General features: G+C 34.5%; 2 protein-coding genes across 2 annotated transcripts; both read right to left on the bottom strand.

Moving 5' to 3' along the window:
* On the bottom strand, positions 1-7,065 carry zgc:172323. The gene is made up of 11 exons (NM_001114427.1): positions 6,832-7,065; positions 4,817-4,970; positions 4,360-4,509; positions 3,863-3,982; positions 3,686-3,781; positions 3,473-3,607; positions 3,073-3,183; positions 2,821-2,931; positions 2,606-2,730; positions 1,227-2,456; positions 1-195 (listed from the first exon to the last, which is right to left on the bottom strand). Exons 1-11 carry the CDS (start codon positions 7,053-7,055, stop codon positions 108-110), a joined length of 2,544 nt encoding a protein of 847 aa, NP_001107899.1. The 5' UTR covers positions 7,056-7,065; the 3' UTR covers positions 1-107.
* A 1,552-nt stretch (positions 7,066-8,617) lies between these two features.
* tstd3 (thiosulfate sulfurtransferase like domain containing 3) lies at positions 8,618-14,434 on the bottom strand. The gene is made up of 4 exons (NM_001200014.1): positions 14,158-14,434; positions 12,006-12,194; positions 11,768-11,927; positions 8,618-9,091 (listed from the first exon to the last, which is right to left on the bottom strand). Exons 1-4 carry the CDS (start codon positions 14,279-14,281, stop codon positions 9,025-9,027), a joined length of 540 nt encoding a protein of 179 aa, NP_001186943.1. The 5' UTR covers positions 14,282-14,434; the 3' UTR covers positions 8,618-9,024.
* Between the last annotated feature and the right edge of the window lie 774 nt (positions 14,435-15,208).

The raw sequence follows: 15,208 nt of genomic DNA, 5'->3' as shown, positions 1-15,208 counted from the left end.
TGTAATGCTCAGAGCTTTATTTCCAGTTGTGGACAAGCAATGCAAGCTGTTCTTTGTTTTGTAAGACACACAAATCTGAAGACATGTTTGGTGAGCAGGAAACAGCACTACTCTTCTTCACTTGCTGCTCCAGAGATGCAGTATGATTTCTGCTGTGTGCTGCTCTCCAGTATGTTGTCTTCAGTTTTAAAGGTTCTGTGGGAAAAAAAACAGTGCAGAATCTCAGTGAGATGAAGTAGAATTGTAAAAGATGAATTCTGTTTTCAAACATCCTCAGTATAGCTCTTTGATCATTTAAGTTTATAAACGTAGTGCCTGATTAGATTTTTTTATTTTGCACCTACTTGCTTTAAGATATTTTGAGAGATAACAGCACATGCTACATATTTTTACTCTTAAAATGCTAATACATTTCATAAAAAAAACAAAAAAAAAACAAGAAGCACTAAAAAAACTAAGTTAAAAACAAACTTTTGCTCCAGGATATATTTAACAAAAACCAGAGATATATACTACATATACTTTTACTAAGTGCAAGAAAGACCATAACAATAAATTGGATGAAGCCCCACCCTTCGACAATAGTACAATGGATAGAAAAACTTGAATGTATATATAGAATGGAGTATATGACAGCTCAACTTCAACTAAAACTGGATATTTTTAAACAAAGATAGGCACCTGTCACATTGTATCTGAATAGGACATAGTATTTCTAGCTCCTTTGAAACTGAAAACCTTGTATGTTTTTCTTTTTTTGTTGTTGTTTATTTTATTTTATTTATTTTTATTTACATCTGCGGCTACTGTCGTTTTTTTTTTCTTTTAATAATTGCTGCTGTCACTGAATGTTCTGTTCTGTAAAATGTTTTAGTGTATAAAAATAAAGTTAAAAAAAACTTTTGAGGAGTATTTGGAATAATATTTTCCTGTAAAACAAAAAATAAATCTTATATACAACTTTGGAAGATCTCAATTTTAAGTAGCTTATTTGGAAAGAGAGGTAAGCAATGGAAGGTACGTTTGACTCGATGAGTCTGAATTGGAACCAATTTCTCGAACAAGCACCATAGAAAAAGCACCTAATCATTATAAACGTATTTTTTTATGTAATTTATTTCGTATTCTGGAAGCCTAAAATGTCAAAAAAAAATCAAAGGAAAAACTATTTTGTGTTAAATGTATCTCAAGCCTGGCCCAAATAGAAAGCTAATTATATTGTATACCTGATCAGTACAGTCTTCCTTTCCGTCATCTCCACAGCTTGCTCTTCAGTGTAGTCAACTGTGGTTCCTATGCCGCTAACCCCACCAGTGACACCATTTATAAATCCTCCTGCAACGCCTGTGCCAGCCCCAAGACCACTGCTAGTTCCTCCTACAAGACTTGTGGCAGAACCACCCCCTACACCTCCTACAAGACCTTTGGCTGGATCGCCACCTCCAAGACCTGTGGTAGAAGAACCACCTAGAGCTCCTTCAAAGCCTTTGGCAAAATCACCACCTACACCCCCTGCAAGACCTGAGGCAGGACCACCACCTACACCTCCTGGAAGCCCTTTAGAGGGGTCACCACCTACACCTCCAGCAAGACCTGTGACAGGAACACCACCTACACCTCCCGCAAGACCTGTGGCAGGACCACCACCTACACCCCCTGGAAGCCCTTTCGCAGTGTCACCACCTACACCTCCTGCAAGACCTGAGGCAGGACCACCACTTACACCTCCAGGAAGCCCTTTAGCGGGATCAACACCTACGCCACCTGCAAGACCTGTAGCAGGACCACCACCTACCCCCCCAGGAAGCCCTTTAGCGGGATCACCACCTACACCTCCTGCAAGACTTGTGGCAGGAACACCACCCACATCTGAAAGCCCTTTACCAGGGTCACCACCTACACCTCCTGTAAGACCTGTGGCAGGACCACCACCTACACCTCCCGGAAGCCCTTTGGCGGGATCACCACCTACACCTCCTCCAAGACCTGTGGCAGGACCACCACCCACACCTCCCGGAAGCCCTTTGGCGGGATCACCACCTACACCTCCTGCAAAACCTGTGGCAGGACCACTACCTACACCTCCTCCAAGACCTATGGCAGGTCCGCTACCTATACCTCCTCCAAGACCACCATCAACATGTCCTCCAAGAACTGTGGTAGGACCACCACCAACACCTCTGGCAGCATCACCACCTACACTTTCTCCAAGGACTGTGGCAGAACCATCAAGACCCCTGCCAACACCTCTTTCAAGACCTGTGGCAGGACCACCAAGGCCTCCAGCAAATTCAAGACCAACGTCTCCTCCTAGACCACCAGCAAGACCTCTGCCCCCTCTATTAGCAGCCCCTGCTGCTACAGTGTGAACGCTTGTGCTGCCACTCATAAGCGTCATGGTCTGCATGCTCTGCACCATGGAAGTCAGACGAGAGTCTTCACCCTCAATGAGCTTCCTGTGAATGACAAATAAGGAGAAAAAATTGAAAATAAACTTGCTCAATTAGAAAAATATGATTGTTTTTTTTTTGGGAGGGGGGGGGGCACTATTAATTCTTTGAGTTTAAGCTGTTTTATTGGGTCATTTTTAAGTTTAGAAATCTACCTGTATGTCGTAATTTCAATCTCGAGGGACATCTTCACATTGAGCAGATCTTGGTATTCACGCAGGAGCAGTGCTGTCCTTTGTTTGGAAGACTTCAGTTCAAGCTGCAAGGCCTCAATTCTTGCCTGACAACAAATTGTTTAGTTTAACAAAGTGTTTATTTGATATTACTTTGAAATTAGTTTGTCGTATTATTCTTTGATGGAGTTCCTCACCTGGAGATCTTCTAGTTCTTTCCTGTACTTATCTTGAGTGTCGCGAATCTGTGCTTCCAAAGCCTCATTTTTGGTGTTCATTGAGTCCATGTCACGCTCTTTGTTTTGTATCTAGAATTAGGAGGTATTTTAAAGCAAGAGAAAATAATTAATAATGTCATATTTATTTTATTTTTTTACAATATTTTGCAATTGCCCTAGAAGTAACATGACAAAAATGTGTTATATACAGTGAAAATCCTTAAATCTTACATCCTTCTTTGCAGAGGCAATTCCTTCTCTCACATGCCGCACCTGGTCCACATGTTTTGATGTTTTGTTGTTGAGGTCATCAAATTTATTTTTGTACCAAGAATCCATTTCCTGCATAAACATTTGCCAATTTATTACTTAGTTTTGGAGGATTATTCCCATATTTGGGGTTTAAGTAAAATTCTTAATACTAGTTTAGAAAAAAATCATGATAGTTATACAAAGAATTGTCATTCTTTGTCATCCCTTTTTCATCTTAAAAATTGAAAGGAAAATATTTTAACAGAAATATTTCACATTGTATCTAGAATCATACAGGTCTCGGAAAAATTAGCCATTTAAAATGACTAATTAAAAGCTCCCCATGTTGCTGATAATGCTATCATGTTAAAATAAATACCTGTAAGTTTTTAGCGGCAATGTCATCATACTGGTGTTGGATCTGCTTGAGCGCGTTTGAGAGGTCTGGCAGGCTGTATGCGTCCATTGCTGAGGCGTGCGCTGCATATATCTGTTTCATAAGCTCCTCGATTTCCTGAAATATAAAACATTCAGGTTTTATATATTGTTTACTTATTGGAGTCGACCATTTATTAATTGCTGATTCAGTTACCTGTTTGTGAACCCTTCGAAGGAATTCTAATTCCACCTCCAGATTTTCCAGCTGCTTTTCCAGCGCAATGCGTGCGGAAGTGGCGGCGTCCACATCCTAATGAAAAAGGCTATTTAAAAAAACGTCCTGAGACAATCAAATAATGTTTATTATGAGAACGTTCGTTTGGAATCATACCGGGCGGAAAGCTTCAATGTCAAGCTCAGCTTTCTTCCTCATTTCCAAGGCCTCTTCATATTTAACCTTAATAATCTCCAGCTGACCCGCCATAGCATCTTTTGCAGCAATAGCAATGTCCTTAAAAATAAATAGCGTTATCACGTAGCCAATAAATGCAAAAAAGCTCGAAATCATGGACGAAATTTTGCCCTCAAAGTGTTTTATCGCCTCAGAATGCCTCTTAAAATAGAGTTTCTTTATTGGCATTGATAAATTTCTGGATGAGATTATTAATCTGACAAACCAAAAGGTTATTTTTGGGAATAAAAGGGTACTTTAATGGCATCACTTTTTTGTTTTTGGTTCTTTATGGCATTTTATTTTTAGAAAAATAAAAATAATTTACGAATTGCATTTAAACCTTTATAGATTGAGTATAATTTTTCAAGTCAGTTGCTAATAAATAGGCTATATTTTCAGTCTTTGATGCTTTATATCAGTCGAAAGATCATTACCCGCTGGACTCTCATCTGGTCAGCCAGTCTCATCAGCTCCTTCAGCTGCTCCTCGTACAGCAGCCGGAGGCCGGTGGGCTTCAAGAAGCGATTCTGCAGAACCTCGATTTCCGTCTCCAACAATTTGTTTTGCTGCTCCAACGACCGGACCTTAGTTTCGACAGAAGAATGAGAAAACAGTACGCGTGTTATGTGCCCTGTCCGTATGCTCACAGAAGTGCAAATAATGAGCTTTATCTCGTGCGCCAGCAGTGGCATTTCCACACTGGCAGAGCGCGCGGCCGATTAAGCGTGGCCAAATCAGACAAATGCTGTCAAAGCTGACTCTAAAAATGAGCCTCGTTTCCAATATATAAATAATATTTTTTTAATGAAATGTAACAAGTTATTTTTTTAGATCGCATACAATGTATTAATTGAAATCGTGCTATTATAGGTTAATTTTGTGTATACATGCCTTCTCAATATATGCTGCCAGTCTGTCATTGAGCAGGATCATCTCTTGTTTCTCACTGGTTCTGGTGCTTAGGAATTCACGGTTTTCTGCAGCAGCCTGGTCCAGATCGGCCCCTGGTCCTCCTCCGCTCAGACAGATGGCACCCATGCCGACACTGCCATTCATTCAGATGCAGCACAAAAGTTCAGTTCCAAGGTAAAATGCCATGAGACCAACTGTGAAGTGGATGCAATGTAGCATGTCGCTGATGTGATGAAGATGCATTTATTTGTCACTTGGGGTTTTATTAGGTCACACTGTCATTTACCGCACTTGAGGTTCTTAGAGGCTAGGTGTGATTTCTTACGCATCAATAAATCTAACAGAAATTATTTGCAAGAAGACAACAGAATAGTACTAATTAAATCAGGAGAGAATTGCAAGCAATCAAGTTTTAATAAATGCAGGTTAAACCTAAATATTAGAGGTAAATCAGTATACAATAAGTTGCCTATTCAAATATATACAAATCCTGGTTGTCTTACATTTTTAAGCTGAATCAAATTAACCTTATGAGTCTATTGAACTTCTTTTATGTTAGACTAACTTAAAACAGCCTGTGTAACTTATAAAATTAGATTAGAACATGATTAACTTAGTTTAATAAGTTACAATGACCTAAAAAAAGGCTGTCAGGACTAATGGATCATAATGTTTTACAGTGTAGGACTACATAATCAAGTATAAGTAAACATAGAGACAAAGGTGGAAATGAAGATTTAAATTATTTAATTTAATTACAGTACCTTCACACTCATGTAACATACTTGGGTAACAAATAAACTAATGTTTCTTTTATTAATTTGTTCGTTTATTGGGTATGGGATTTGTTTTATTCAGTTTTTATTCTATTGTTTTAGTCTTTTCCAGAAAATGACAGTTGGTCAAAATACCAATGTATTCATTTGTTGTGACTGAAAATCAGAGATATTTTAAAAATATTGATTCATTCTTCTGAAATTAAAATTAGTAAGTGAATAAAGTGGAAAGTACTGTATTGTCTGTAAAATGAACAAAGTCTGAAAACATGTCATCTTTCTTTTTTAATCAGTCGTCATTTTATGCAAGATAAAAACTATTTGTATTTTAATTTGATAAAATAATAGAAGTATTTTTTGAATGTTTTAGTCAAAAACAGAATGCATGATTAAAATACAGTGCTCAGCATATATAAGTACACCACTCACAAATCTATGATCATTAATTTAGTACTGAAGCCAAATCTGGAGCTTATCTAACAAAATAACTTACGATAACGGTCAAAAAAGTACTTCACTCAAAATTATATGGTATAGAAAAATATAAAACACAAATTTAAAAAAGAAGGAAAAATCAAGAGAAGCAAAAAAAAAAAAAAAAAAAAAATATATATATATATATATATATAAATTTTTTAATATATATATTTTAAAATTTTTGCAATATTTTGCTTTAATATAATTTTTTTATCTTTCAATTTCTAAAAGCATTTGATGACTAAAACATTATTTTAATGAATATATCTGTTAAATAAATTTAAAATAAAAAATTAAATGCACCAAAATACATTGCCTATGTTCACTGAGAAATGGGTACAAATATTCATTTTCAAAATGGGGTGTACTCAATTATGCTGAGCATGTATCTTACATAATCGTGATTCATATATCTAAATTTAGTTTGTCCTAATGTATTTTAAAACTTAGTATTAGACCTGCTGTCAATCTCATAAAAATATTTCATATTTTTCAAAGTGCATTTAGTCTAATGCACATGATGTTCTCCATATCTATTTACTCCTTCACTAAAACATGTATCAACAAAAAGTCTTATTATTTAACCTATTTTAATAAGTTAATTAGGTTTCAACAAATTTTTAAGCTATACAATGATTAACTTAATAGTTTTAGCCAGATTGATTGATGGAAGTTGTGATGACTAAAGATTTATTTTATTCCGTTCAATTTTTTACAATTTACAGGACAGGCGATGCTTACCCATTCAAGTGTGGCTGACTGCGAGAAGTTGAGATGGTCCTCCTTCCCACTGCCCTGCTGTTGCTGACAGCCATGGCATTACTACGAGTATAACTGGCAGAACGACACCTCCCAGCATCCCGTCTAACAGGAGAAGGGCTGCTGACCCTCACCTGGTAAGAGGAGCTGCTGGAGTCCTCGAAATGTCTGCGATAAGAAGAGATCCTCTCTGGGCTGCGACTCATTATTGGTCAGTAGCTTTAAACTTTGATGCAACAGTCTTTCCTTTCTGAGCTCTGCTCACAAATCCACCCTCTCAGAGATCCAGGCGTTTTATACCAGGCAATAAACATGAGCCAATGCTTTGGGAATGTCGAGCCTCTGCCCCATCAGAAATGGGCCTGTCGCTCAAACATCTGTCAGGGTCTTGAGAGGTGTTGAAAGGAGGGGTAAAGTGAAGCAGCAAGGGTCCATTAGTCTGGAGGTGCAGGCGTGATGTGATGCGCTTTGATAAGTGGAGATTTTAATTACACAGGCTTCTAGACAGGGTAAGCAATAATGTCAGGAGGTCAGATAGTGATATGTGACAGATGACATTAATCTGGGCGGTATTTACATGGAAGTATTTGTAAAAATGAGAATTAATATCAGTGTTTCACTGGCCTGTCTGAAATTTATGCTTGAGATGGCTAAAGGATGTAAGTGGGAATTATAATAGTGAGCTTTAATCAGGATCTCAGATATAAATAATAATAATAAATGTAGTATAATATTTAATAATATTGTAGTTTGTTTTAAATGTAAAATGCTGTAATCCTATTGAACAACACAATACTGTTGTTGTTTTTGTTTTAATGCTGACCGAATGTGGATTATAAGATTCTTTCCAGCCAAGATGTGCCAGGAATGTGGGAGGAAGGCTGGGTTTGCATCTCTCTGACATGTGAACAGCAGCTAAATGAGCTTATACACTCAGGCGTTATTTTATTCCTGCCATCTCATTCAATTACGGTATGTTAGTCACTCCTGTAGATGTGCTCATATACAGAGTAGAAACAATGACAGCACTGGTAAAGACAATAGACCTGATTCTTTATTAATAAGGCACCAAAAAAGTGTTTTATTTATTATTATTATTATTAAAAACCGTTATGCTATTTAATATGGTTAAAACCACAACTTAGTTTAGTTTTGATGAATTAAAAGTTCAAAAGAACAGCATTTATATTAAATAGAAATCTTTTAGAACATTATGAATGCCTCTGATCAATGCATGTGTCCTTGTTGAATAAAAGTGTTAAATACTTTCAAAATAAACACATAGTTGTGCATACATTTGCAATGCATAACTAGTTTAAAAGATTTTTTTTCCCTTTACATTTCATATAGAAAATGTAATTCATTTTTTACAAACAAAACGCAAGCCACTTGATATCCATTTTAATATTTAGCGTTGGTGTTTGTTCCAATTTACACACATTCATTTAATAGGTGTTTGTTGGTCAAGTTTGTTTCCCACCACTGTCACCACTGGCTTGCTTGGTTTGTTTGAGACTTGTGGAGCTCTTCAGTGCTTGGACTTTTAACCGTGAACTTTAAACCACACTGAACTGAACTTTAACTCTGAAAACTAGACTAACAGTTTCAATTTTCTAGAACTTCTATGATAAGCTGTTTTGACACAATCTAAATTGTGAAAGTGCTATAGAAATAAAGATTAATTGAATTGAATAGTGGTTATAACCACAACAACAAATGCAAAATAATAATGCAAATATACTTTTTAAAACAAATGTAATACACAATATGGAAATAATGTTTTATTTTCAGAAATTAAAAAACAAACAAACAAATTTCTCCAAATAATTGTATACATTTTTATGTATGCCAACAGTGATTGAATTCTGTTTTGCCAGTTCAAAATATTTAGGTTTAAGTATTAGGCAGAAAGCCCACAGGCCTTTGAACAGAAGTCACTACTATTCCAACTCACAACGGCTTGTTATGACAAATGATATAAAGGTGCTAAATTCAAACGTAGCAGTGTATTTTTTAGGCTTGAAATGTAATCACACCGTTCTTTTTATTTCCAGTCAATTACGTTCGTTTATTGAGTTTCAGTGGCACATTTTAACTGAATGTCTTTGATGCTTTTCAGATTGTTTAAATCAATTAAACTTCTATCACAGTGTTAACATGGCTACAGTGTGGCAATTATTTTTTGGTTTGTATCAATTCACGTTCAGCCCATTCTTGCCATCCGCCTGGAAAATGTTGAACCCTATAAGAAGATAGAGAAAGAGAGTCAATTATAGAACACTAAAGCTGCAGAAACAGAACTCCGACTTACTGTCACTAATAGAAACATGTCCATTTTCTGGTTTATTTACATTGAGAACTTTTTTTATTAAACTTACAATTATTAAAAGCAACTTACATTGTCTCATATTACCATCACAGTAAAAAAATGGCAGTGATTTCAACATCATTTATGTGGGAAATGTATCTATTTATTAATCTATTGTTGATAAATAATGTTTATTCCATTACTTAAATTGTATGGCTATGACCAAGTGCCTTTTATATATTAGTAATTTTCTCTGCTTTTGGGAAAAAGTTATATAATATGAGCATTGGCTCATTATATAACTTTCTCATCACCACATGCTTATGGTTGTGTTTATAGGGGATATGATGTGTAGATGTTACTATAACAACGAGACATTTTTTAAAATGAAAAATACTGCCAAATACAGCTTTTTTTTTAATGTAAAGATTTCTTTCCTTTTTTTGTTACAGTGATGGTATAAATAAAATGTGCTGGGTTTCAACCTTTTTGAGGCCAGTTGCCTCTTGGTTGACTGACATCAGAATTATATTGTGCATTAAGCAGGTATGGCTGAGCTGTTTAAATGTAAATGAAGATCAAAATCATGTTTCTTCTGAACTCTTGGATTAAAATGAGTGATTCATATACTTTAGTTTCAAAGTTTGGCTGAACTGATATTATATGGTGAAACAAACAGATGTGAATATTTCATATTGAAAAACAGCAACATTAATATGACAAAATTTTGATTTGAGGGTCATTTAAATTTGTCAGTTTACCCCTACATGAACATCCTGTCACCATTTACTGCCCCTTCATATGTATGGGTTTCTTCCTGCTATTGAACACAAAAGATTTCTTGAAGAACAACCAAAACGTTGTTGGTCCCTACTAACTGCTACGTCCTTGGGAACCATCAAGTTTTGTTTATTTTCAAAACTGTAATCTGCACAAATAAAGTTTGGAAGTTAGCACATGTTATTTTAAATTAACCTATTTAAGAGGGAAAATGAAACCTTGCTGAAGTTATCTTTATATTGCAATATAATTTCAGTTTCAGTACTATTATTAACAAATATGAAATAGTTTATATGATTTATTTACAATACAGTGTGTAAAGTAATATATTTTTTGTCTTTTTTTAGTAGATATATCATATAAGAGACTTGCTTTGTTTACCAAAGAGATAACTAAAGATTATAAAAAGGTTACAAAGGTATTATTTTTTACTTCATATTTAAAGTTTTTAATTATGTTACTTTTAAAATTGTTCCACATAAATCCACAGATGTTTTTTCAAAATTCTGTGCAGATATTGCAAAAAACGTCCACAGATTCTGTCTGGCCCTAGTAATAAGTAGGCCCACACAGAATCTGAACAAACAGAAATCTGCAGAAAACTCAGCCGATGTGTGTTAATATATGCATTTCAGTAATCAGTATGTGTTTCAGTAAAATCATTTAATTACAGTGCATTTGAAAAAGTATTCATAGCACTTCACGTTTTTCACATTTTTTTAATGTTACAGCCTAATTCCAAAATGGATTCAATTCATTTACTTCCTCACCATTCTACACACAATAGCCCATAATGACAATGTGAAAAAAGATTTTTTGAAATTGTAGCAAATTTATTAAAAACAAAAACCTGAAAAATTGCATGTCCATACGTATAAATAAATGAATTGAATCCATTTTGGAATAAGGCTATAAGATGAAAACATAAAAAAGGGCTATGAATACCTTCCGGATGCACTATATATGCAAATGTTTAAATGATTTATGTACAATAAGATTACTGTAATATTTTCCATGTCTCTTATTAAAGAGACTTGCTCTAGTTTTGTTTGGCAAACAATTAGTTGTAATTGGATCTATACTGTATACATTTTTATGTCATGTGTCAAGTTTTCAGCTTCTATTCTCTCAAAACCGTTCCACATAAATCCGTAGATTCTGCACAGAAATACAAAATAAGTTGTAAGATTCTGCCTGGCCCTATTCATAAGGCACAACAGATGCTGTTAATGTCACATTTAGCCGTCATTTTCTTTGACTTAGGGATTAAAATAGGGCATATGCAGAAAAGTGCAGAAGGACTTAATTTTGTAGTAAGCTGGGTCAAGCACTTCCGGTGAACATTTAGCAGTTGCAAAATCAGCATGTTTAAGGTCTGTTTTCTTTAAAAAATAATGATCTACACTGCCTGATTGATATACAATATAAAGTGGGTCTCAGATTGTACAAGAAGCACTGCATCAAATTACATTGTTCTGCATCATGTCTTTAAAATCTGAACATTTATTTTACTCCGGTGTTTTCAATGGAATTTCTGCGCTTGCCTGCAACTCCTGACAGGCTTTTCATCTCGGTTTACGCTTTAACAACTAAATGAACGCTGAAGTCTATTTAACTGATTGCATTTTAATTACATTACAACTTCGATGGTGTAAAAGGAACCATATAAAATGTTTAAAAAGTCACATTAACTGTAATCACCGGAAGTTTACTGGTATGGGAAGAAACACTAGCTTTGCATATACAATATTATGCTTTCTAAAAAGTTACTAAATTACTTTTAAACGGTGTATAAAGAGACATTGCTATGTAATAAGTTGAACTGCTCACTTGGTGTATCCTAAAGACACTGCTGCTTCCAGGGCATGTTTGCTTCTTACACCAGCAAGACAACTGAAGACTATATTTTGGGATTTCGATGGCATATCTCCTCCATATTTCTCCTTGAACTCATCAGGTGTGAGCTGTAGAGCTCCGTTTACCTGTCCTACTGCAGATGAGAGGGTACAGTATTGTCAATTATATAATATAACCTTCAGTTTGCTGCTGAGAAAAAGTACTGACTCACATGGGACGTTGATTGACCCCTGTATGTTCCCATATTCCCTAAGTTCCCAGGGTTCACGGACATCAATAACAACACTGGATCCAGACACCAGCAGTTTTTTAAGCTGCTCATAGGACACATCTACTGAGGGCTGACTTGAAGAACTGAAATTTCGTAATGAAACACTATCATAACGAATGATGCTGATATCTGAAAGATAAAATACACACACATGACCAACAGAGGCCTATCTTCCATACACTGATATTAATTACTGCTGTCTGCTAACGATAAAAATGTCACCTTTTATAAAATGTATTCAAGCTCAGCCTTTAAAAGTGCTTTTTAAAGTCCAAACTTTTTTGAAAACTCAATTATGTGTGGGCGAAACATTACAAGCACTGTGTTTTCATGCACCTGTCAGTTTTAAGCTTTTTGGCTTTTAAGTGTATTTTCTGTGTAATGACACAGAACACACACAACACACTTTCAAAGGTTTCTTTTACAGCACACTATTATTTGTGTTTTTAATTACACTACATATTTTTTGAAGGCCGTTTTCTCAAAAAATGAATAAATAAAAATTCTCCAGCACTGAGCCATAAATATCCACTTTAGCAGATCGTGCATACACCAAACTTTGAGTTTTATTCGTTCATTTATTCATTTTCAGCTTAGTCGCTTATAGGAATGGCACGATAATCGGTTTCAAGGTATATTGCAGTTCTGGTAGAGTAAATTTTACAAAATCGTCTGTTATATTGTTCATACGGTATAAAGTTGAAGTCTGATTTATTAGCCCCCCTGAATTATTAGCCCTGTTTATTTATGTATTGTATTGGACGATCACCATGACAAGGAATTGGTACTCTGTATCGGTTGCAAAATTCCTGATTGGAGTACCCCTAATGTATTTAATGTTGGTCAAGATATTGCAGCAAATCAAACAAGAGTAACAGTGCTAAATATAATTTACATCTATAGAAATGTGTATCAGGATGTTTAAATAATAAACATAAGCACAGGCCCATAGCCAGCCTGAAAAAAGAGGTGTTTTTTTTTTTTTTTTTTTTTTTTTAATTGAACCTTTTTGCAGTTATTTGCCTCACTTTTGATTTAATTATGAGATTTAAATACTGCATTTTAATGACATTTTAAGCACTATTTTTTAGCTGAATCAGCTAGTCGGATGGTCATCACAATCAGTCTTATTGATGTACCAAATATTTCCTAAAGATTTAGAATAAAGTGTTTAAAATACGTATTAACTACATAATAAATAATTTAAAAAAAATAGGAATCTGCTAAAAATTTAAATTAAAAACTGTAGCCTATAGTAATTTATTTGGCAAATAAACTGGCCAGCATGATACATTTTCCTCAGTCAGAAATTGGCCATTTTAACAAAAATAATAATAATTCAAAGATTTAGATTAAAAGTTACTTGTCAAATGTTTTCTCTATTCAAAAACAATACAGTGACGAAAGAAGATTTCTCTTAGGTCAGAGTGTGTGTTTTCTTGCGCAGCTGGATGTTGGACTGATGAAAAATATTTGTTAGCATTGGTCAAAAGTAATTAGCTGAAATCGCACCAAAGACACAGCCAACAGAGGATTCCGCTTGGTCTTAAAGCCTTATTTTTACCATTTATGAAGGCATAGCAGTGTAAAAGGAACAAATTCTGGACCTTTGTCAGAGAGGTGTGGGTCTTCCGAAACCCCCTGGCTACGGGCCTGAATCATAACATATAGGATTTGTATTATTGCATGTTTATATAATGTATATTTATATTTATTCTAATTTAATCAATTGTACTCTGAGAATATTTATATTCGTAAGTTTCTGTAGAGGGATATTAATATAATTTTCCTGGTTATATTAAGTTTAATCAACAACAACAACAAAAACAAGAGAAAATGTATTTTGTTTCAAACTTCGTAATCATAACGAATGACAAAGATAAAACACACTTGACCAACAGAAGAAATCTTACTTTAAAAATAACGTTATACAACATAACTTACACAAACTTGTGCTTTTAAAGAGTAATTTTTACTATTTAGACTTAACGAGATCACGGTTAATATGTAGCGGTAAATATGAATAGATTCACTGCAATTAACTTATTCCAAAACTCAGACACATTGTGCACACTAACATTTCAACACTCACTGTGTAAGTAACGTAAATGTGTCCATGAACTTCTTGTCAGTGGTCTTGTGACAGGAATCGCACTTCTGTTAGCTAAAACACGGACAACATTTCTCGTCAGCCTCGAACAAACATTTAACGCCATGCTAGTACTCGCAGTATGTAAAGCTGCTCGATAACTACGCTCCCTTTTTCTTGTTATGTATATAAATATTGGCGAAATCGCAATGGGACTGATTGCCAGTTGCGTAGCAGGATTGCGGCTACCTACACTGCTCTTCTACGCATGCGTACAACCAAAACTACGTAATACCAGTGACGTATATCGGGGGTCTGAGAGCATAAAAAAAGGCTAAAAGTTTTTCAGATGCCTCTTCTTTTTTATTGATTTTTAACAGAGGAGTACAGAGTTATACATAAAACAATTTACAAGGGAATTAACAACAAAAATTAATCATGTACATTAAGTATTTTTTCAGCAGTTGAGATGTCTTAAGAGCTTTAGGATTAAGTTGGAATCATTAAAGTTTTTTAGATCAATGAAAAATAGTTTACAAATTGGTGCAGTCAGCATACATTTTGTTTTGTGGATGTGGAATTTTTGTTATGTTTTTTTCTTTTCTATTAATTCAGAGATGCAATCCATAAATAAAAGCATTTTATCAGTTATCTTGATAATTTTATAGTACCAGATGCCACTACCTGCCCAAGTTTGATCATTTGATGGACTTTATGCTAAAATGTGAAACACATCTATATGGTTTCTTTAATTTATGATGATTAATAAATGGTTCTAAAATATGATTTGTGACTTTTTGTATTAGGTTAATTGTTGTTATTTTACTTTATTATTTATTTACACATTTATTTACTTATATATTGAAGTCAAAATTAAAACGATTAAATATATTGTTATTTTGTTATCTTAATAAAATATTTTGATTGTTTAGTCTTATTATTTATTTTATTTAATAATTTTATATTGTGAAATTATTGCATTCTCTTTTTTCTTTTATTGTTTACTTCTGGAAAATGTGTTTGATATTTATATTGCTTATGTAAAATACTACTA

Source organism: Danio rerio, chromosome 16 (genome assembly GCF_049306965.1).
Source record: "Danio rerio strain Tuebingen ecotype United States chromosome 16, GRCz12tu, whole genome shotgun sequence".
In the NCBI taxonomy this organism is placed as follows: Eukaryota; Metazoa; Chordata; class Actinopteri; order Cypriniformes; family Danionidae; genus Danio; species Danio rerio.
The sequence above is the reverse complement of the archived record's forward strand: the minus strand, read 5'-3'. Positions and strand labels throughout refer to the sequence as shown.

Bases quoted from the DNA above. Each gene is read 5' to 3' on its own strand.
- zgc:172323 (NM_001114427.1), bottom strand. From the start codon at position 7,055: ATGAGTCGCAGCCCAGAGAGGATCTCTTCTTATCGCAGACATTTCGAG. The intron at 3,983-4,359 runs GTAATGATCTTT...TTTATTTTTAAG, and splicing joins ACCAGATGAGAGTCCAGCGG to GACATTGCTATTGCTGCAAA. The intron at 2,932-3,072 runs GTAAGATTTAAG...TCCTAATTCTAG, and splicing joins TTGCCTCTGCAAAGAAGGAT to ATACAAAACAAAGAGCGTGA.
- tstd3 (NM_001200014.1), bottom strand. From the start codon at position 14,281: ATGGCGTTAAATGTTTGTTCGAGGCTGACGAGAAATGTTGTCCGTGTT. The intron at 11,928-12,005 runs GTGAGTCAGTAC...TCTCATCTGCAG, and splicing joins GGGGTCAATCAACGTCCCAT to TAGGACAGGTAAACGGAGCT. The intron at 9,092-11,767 runs GTGAGCAGTTCA...ATCTTCTTATAG, and splicing joins GTGTCTTTAGGATACACCAA to GGTTCAACATTTTCCAGGCG.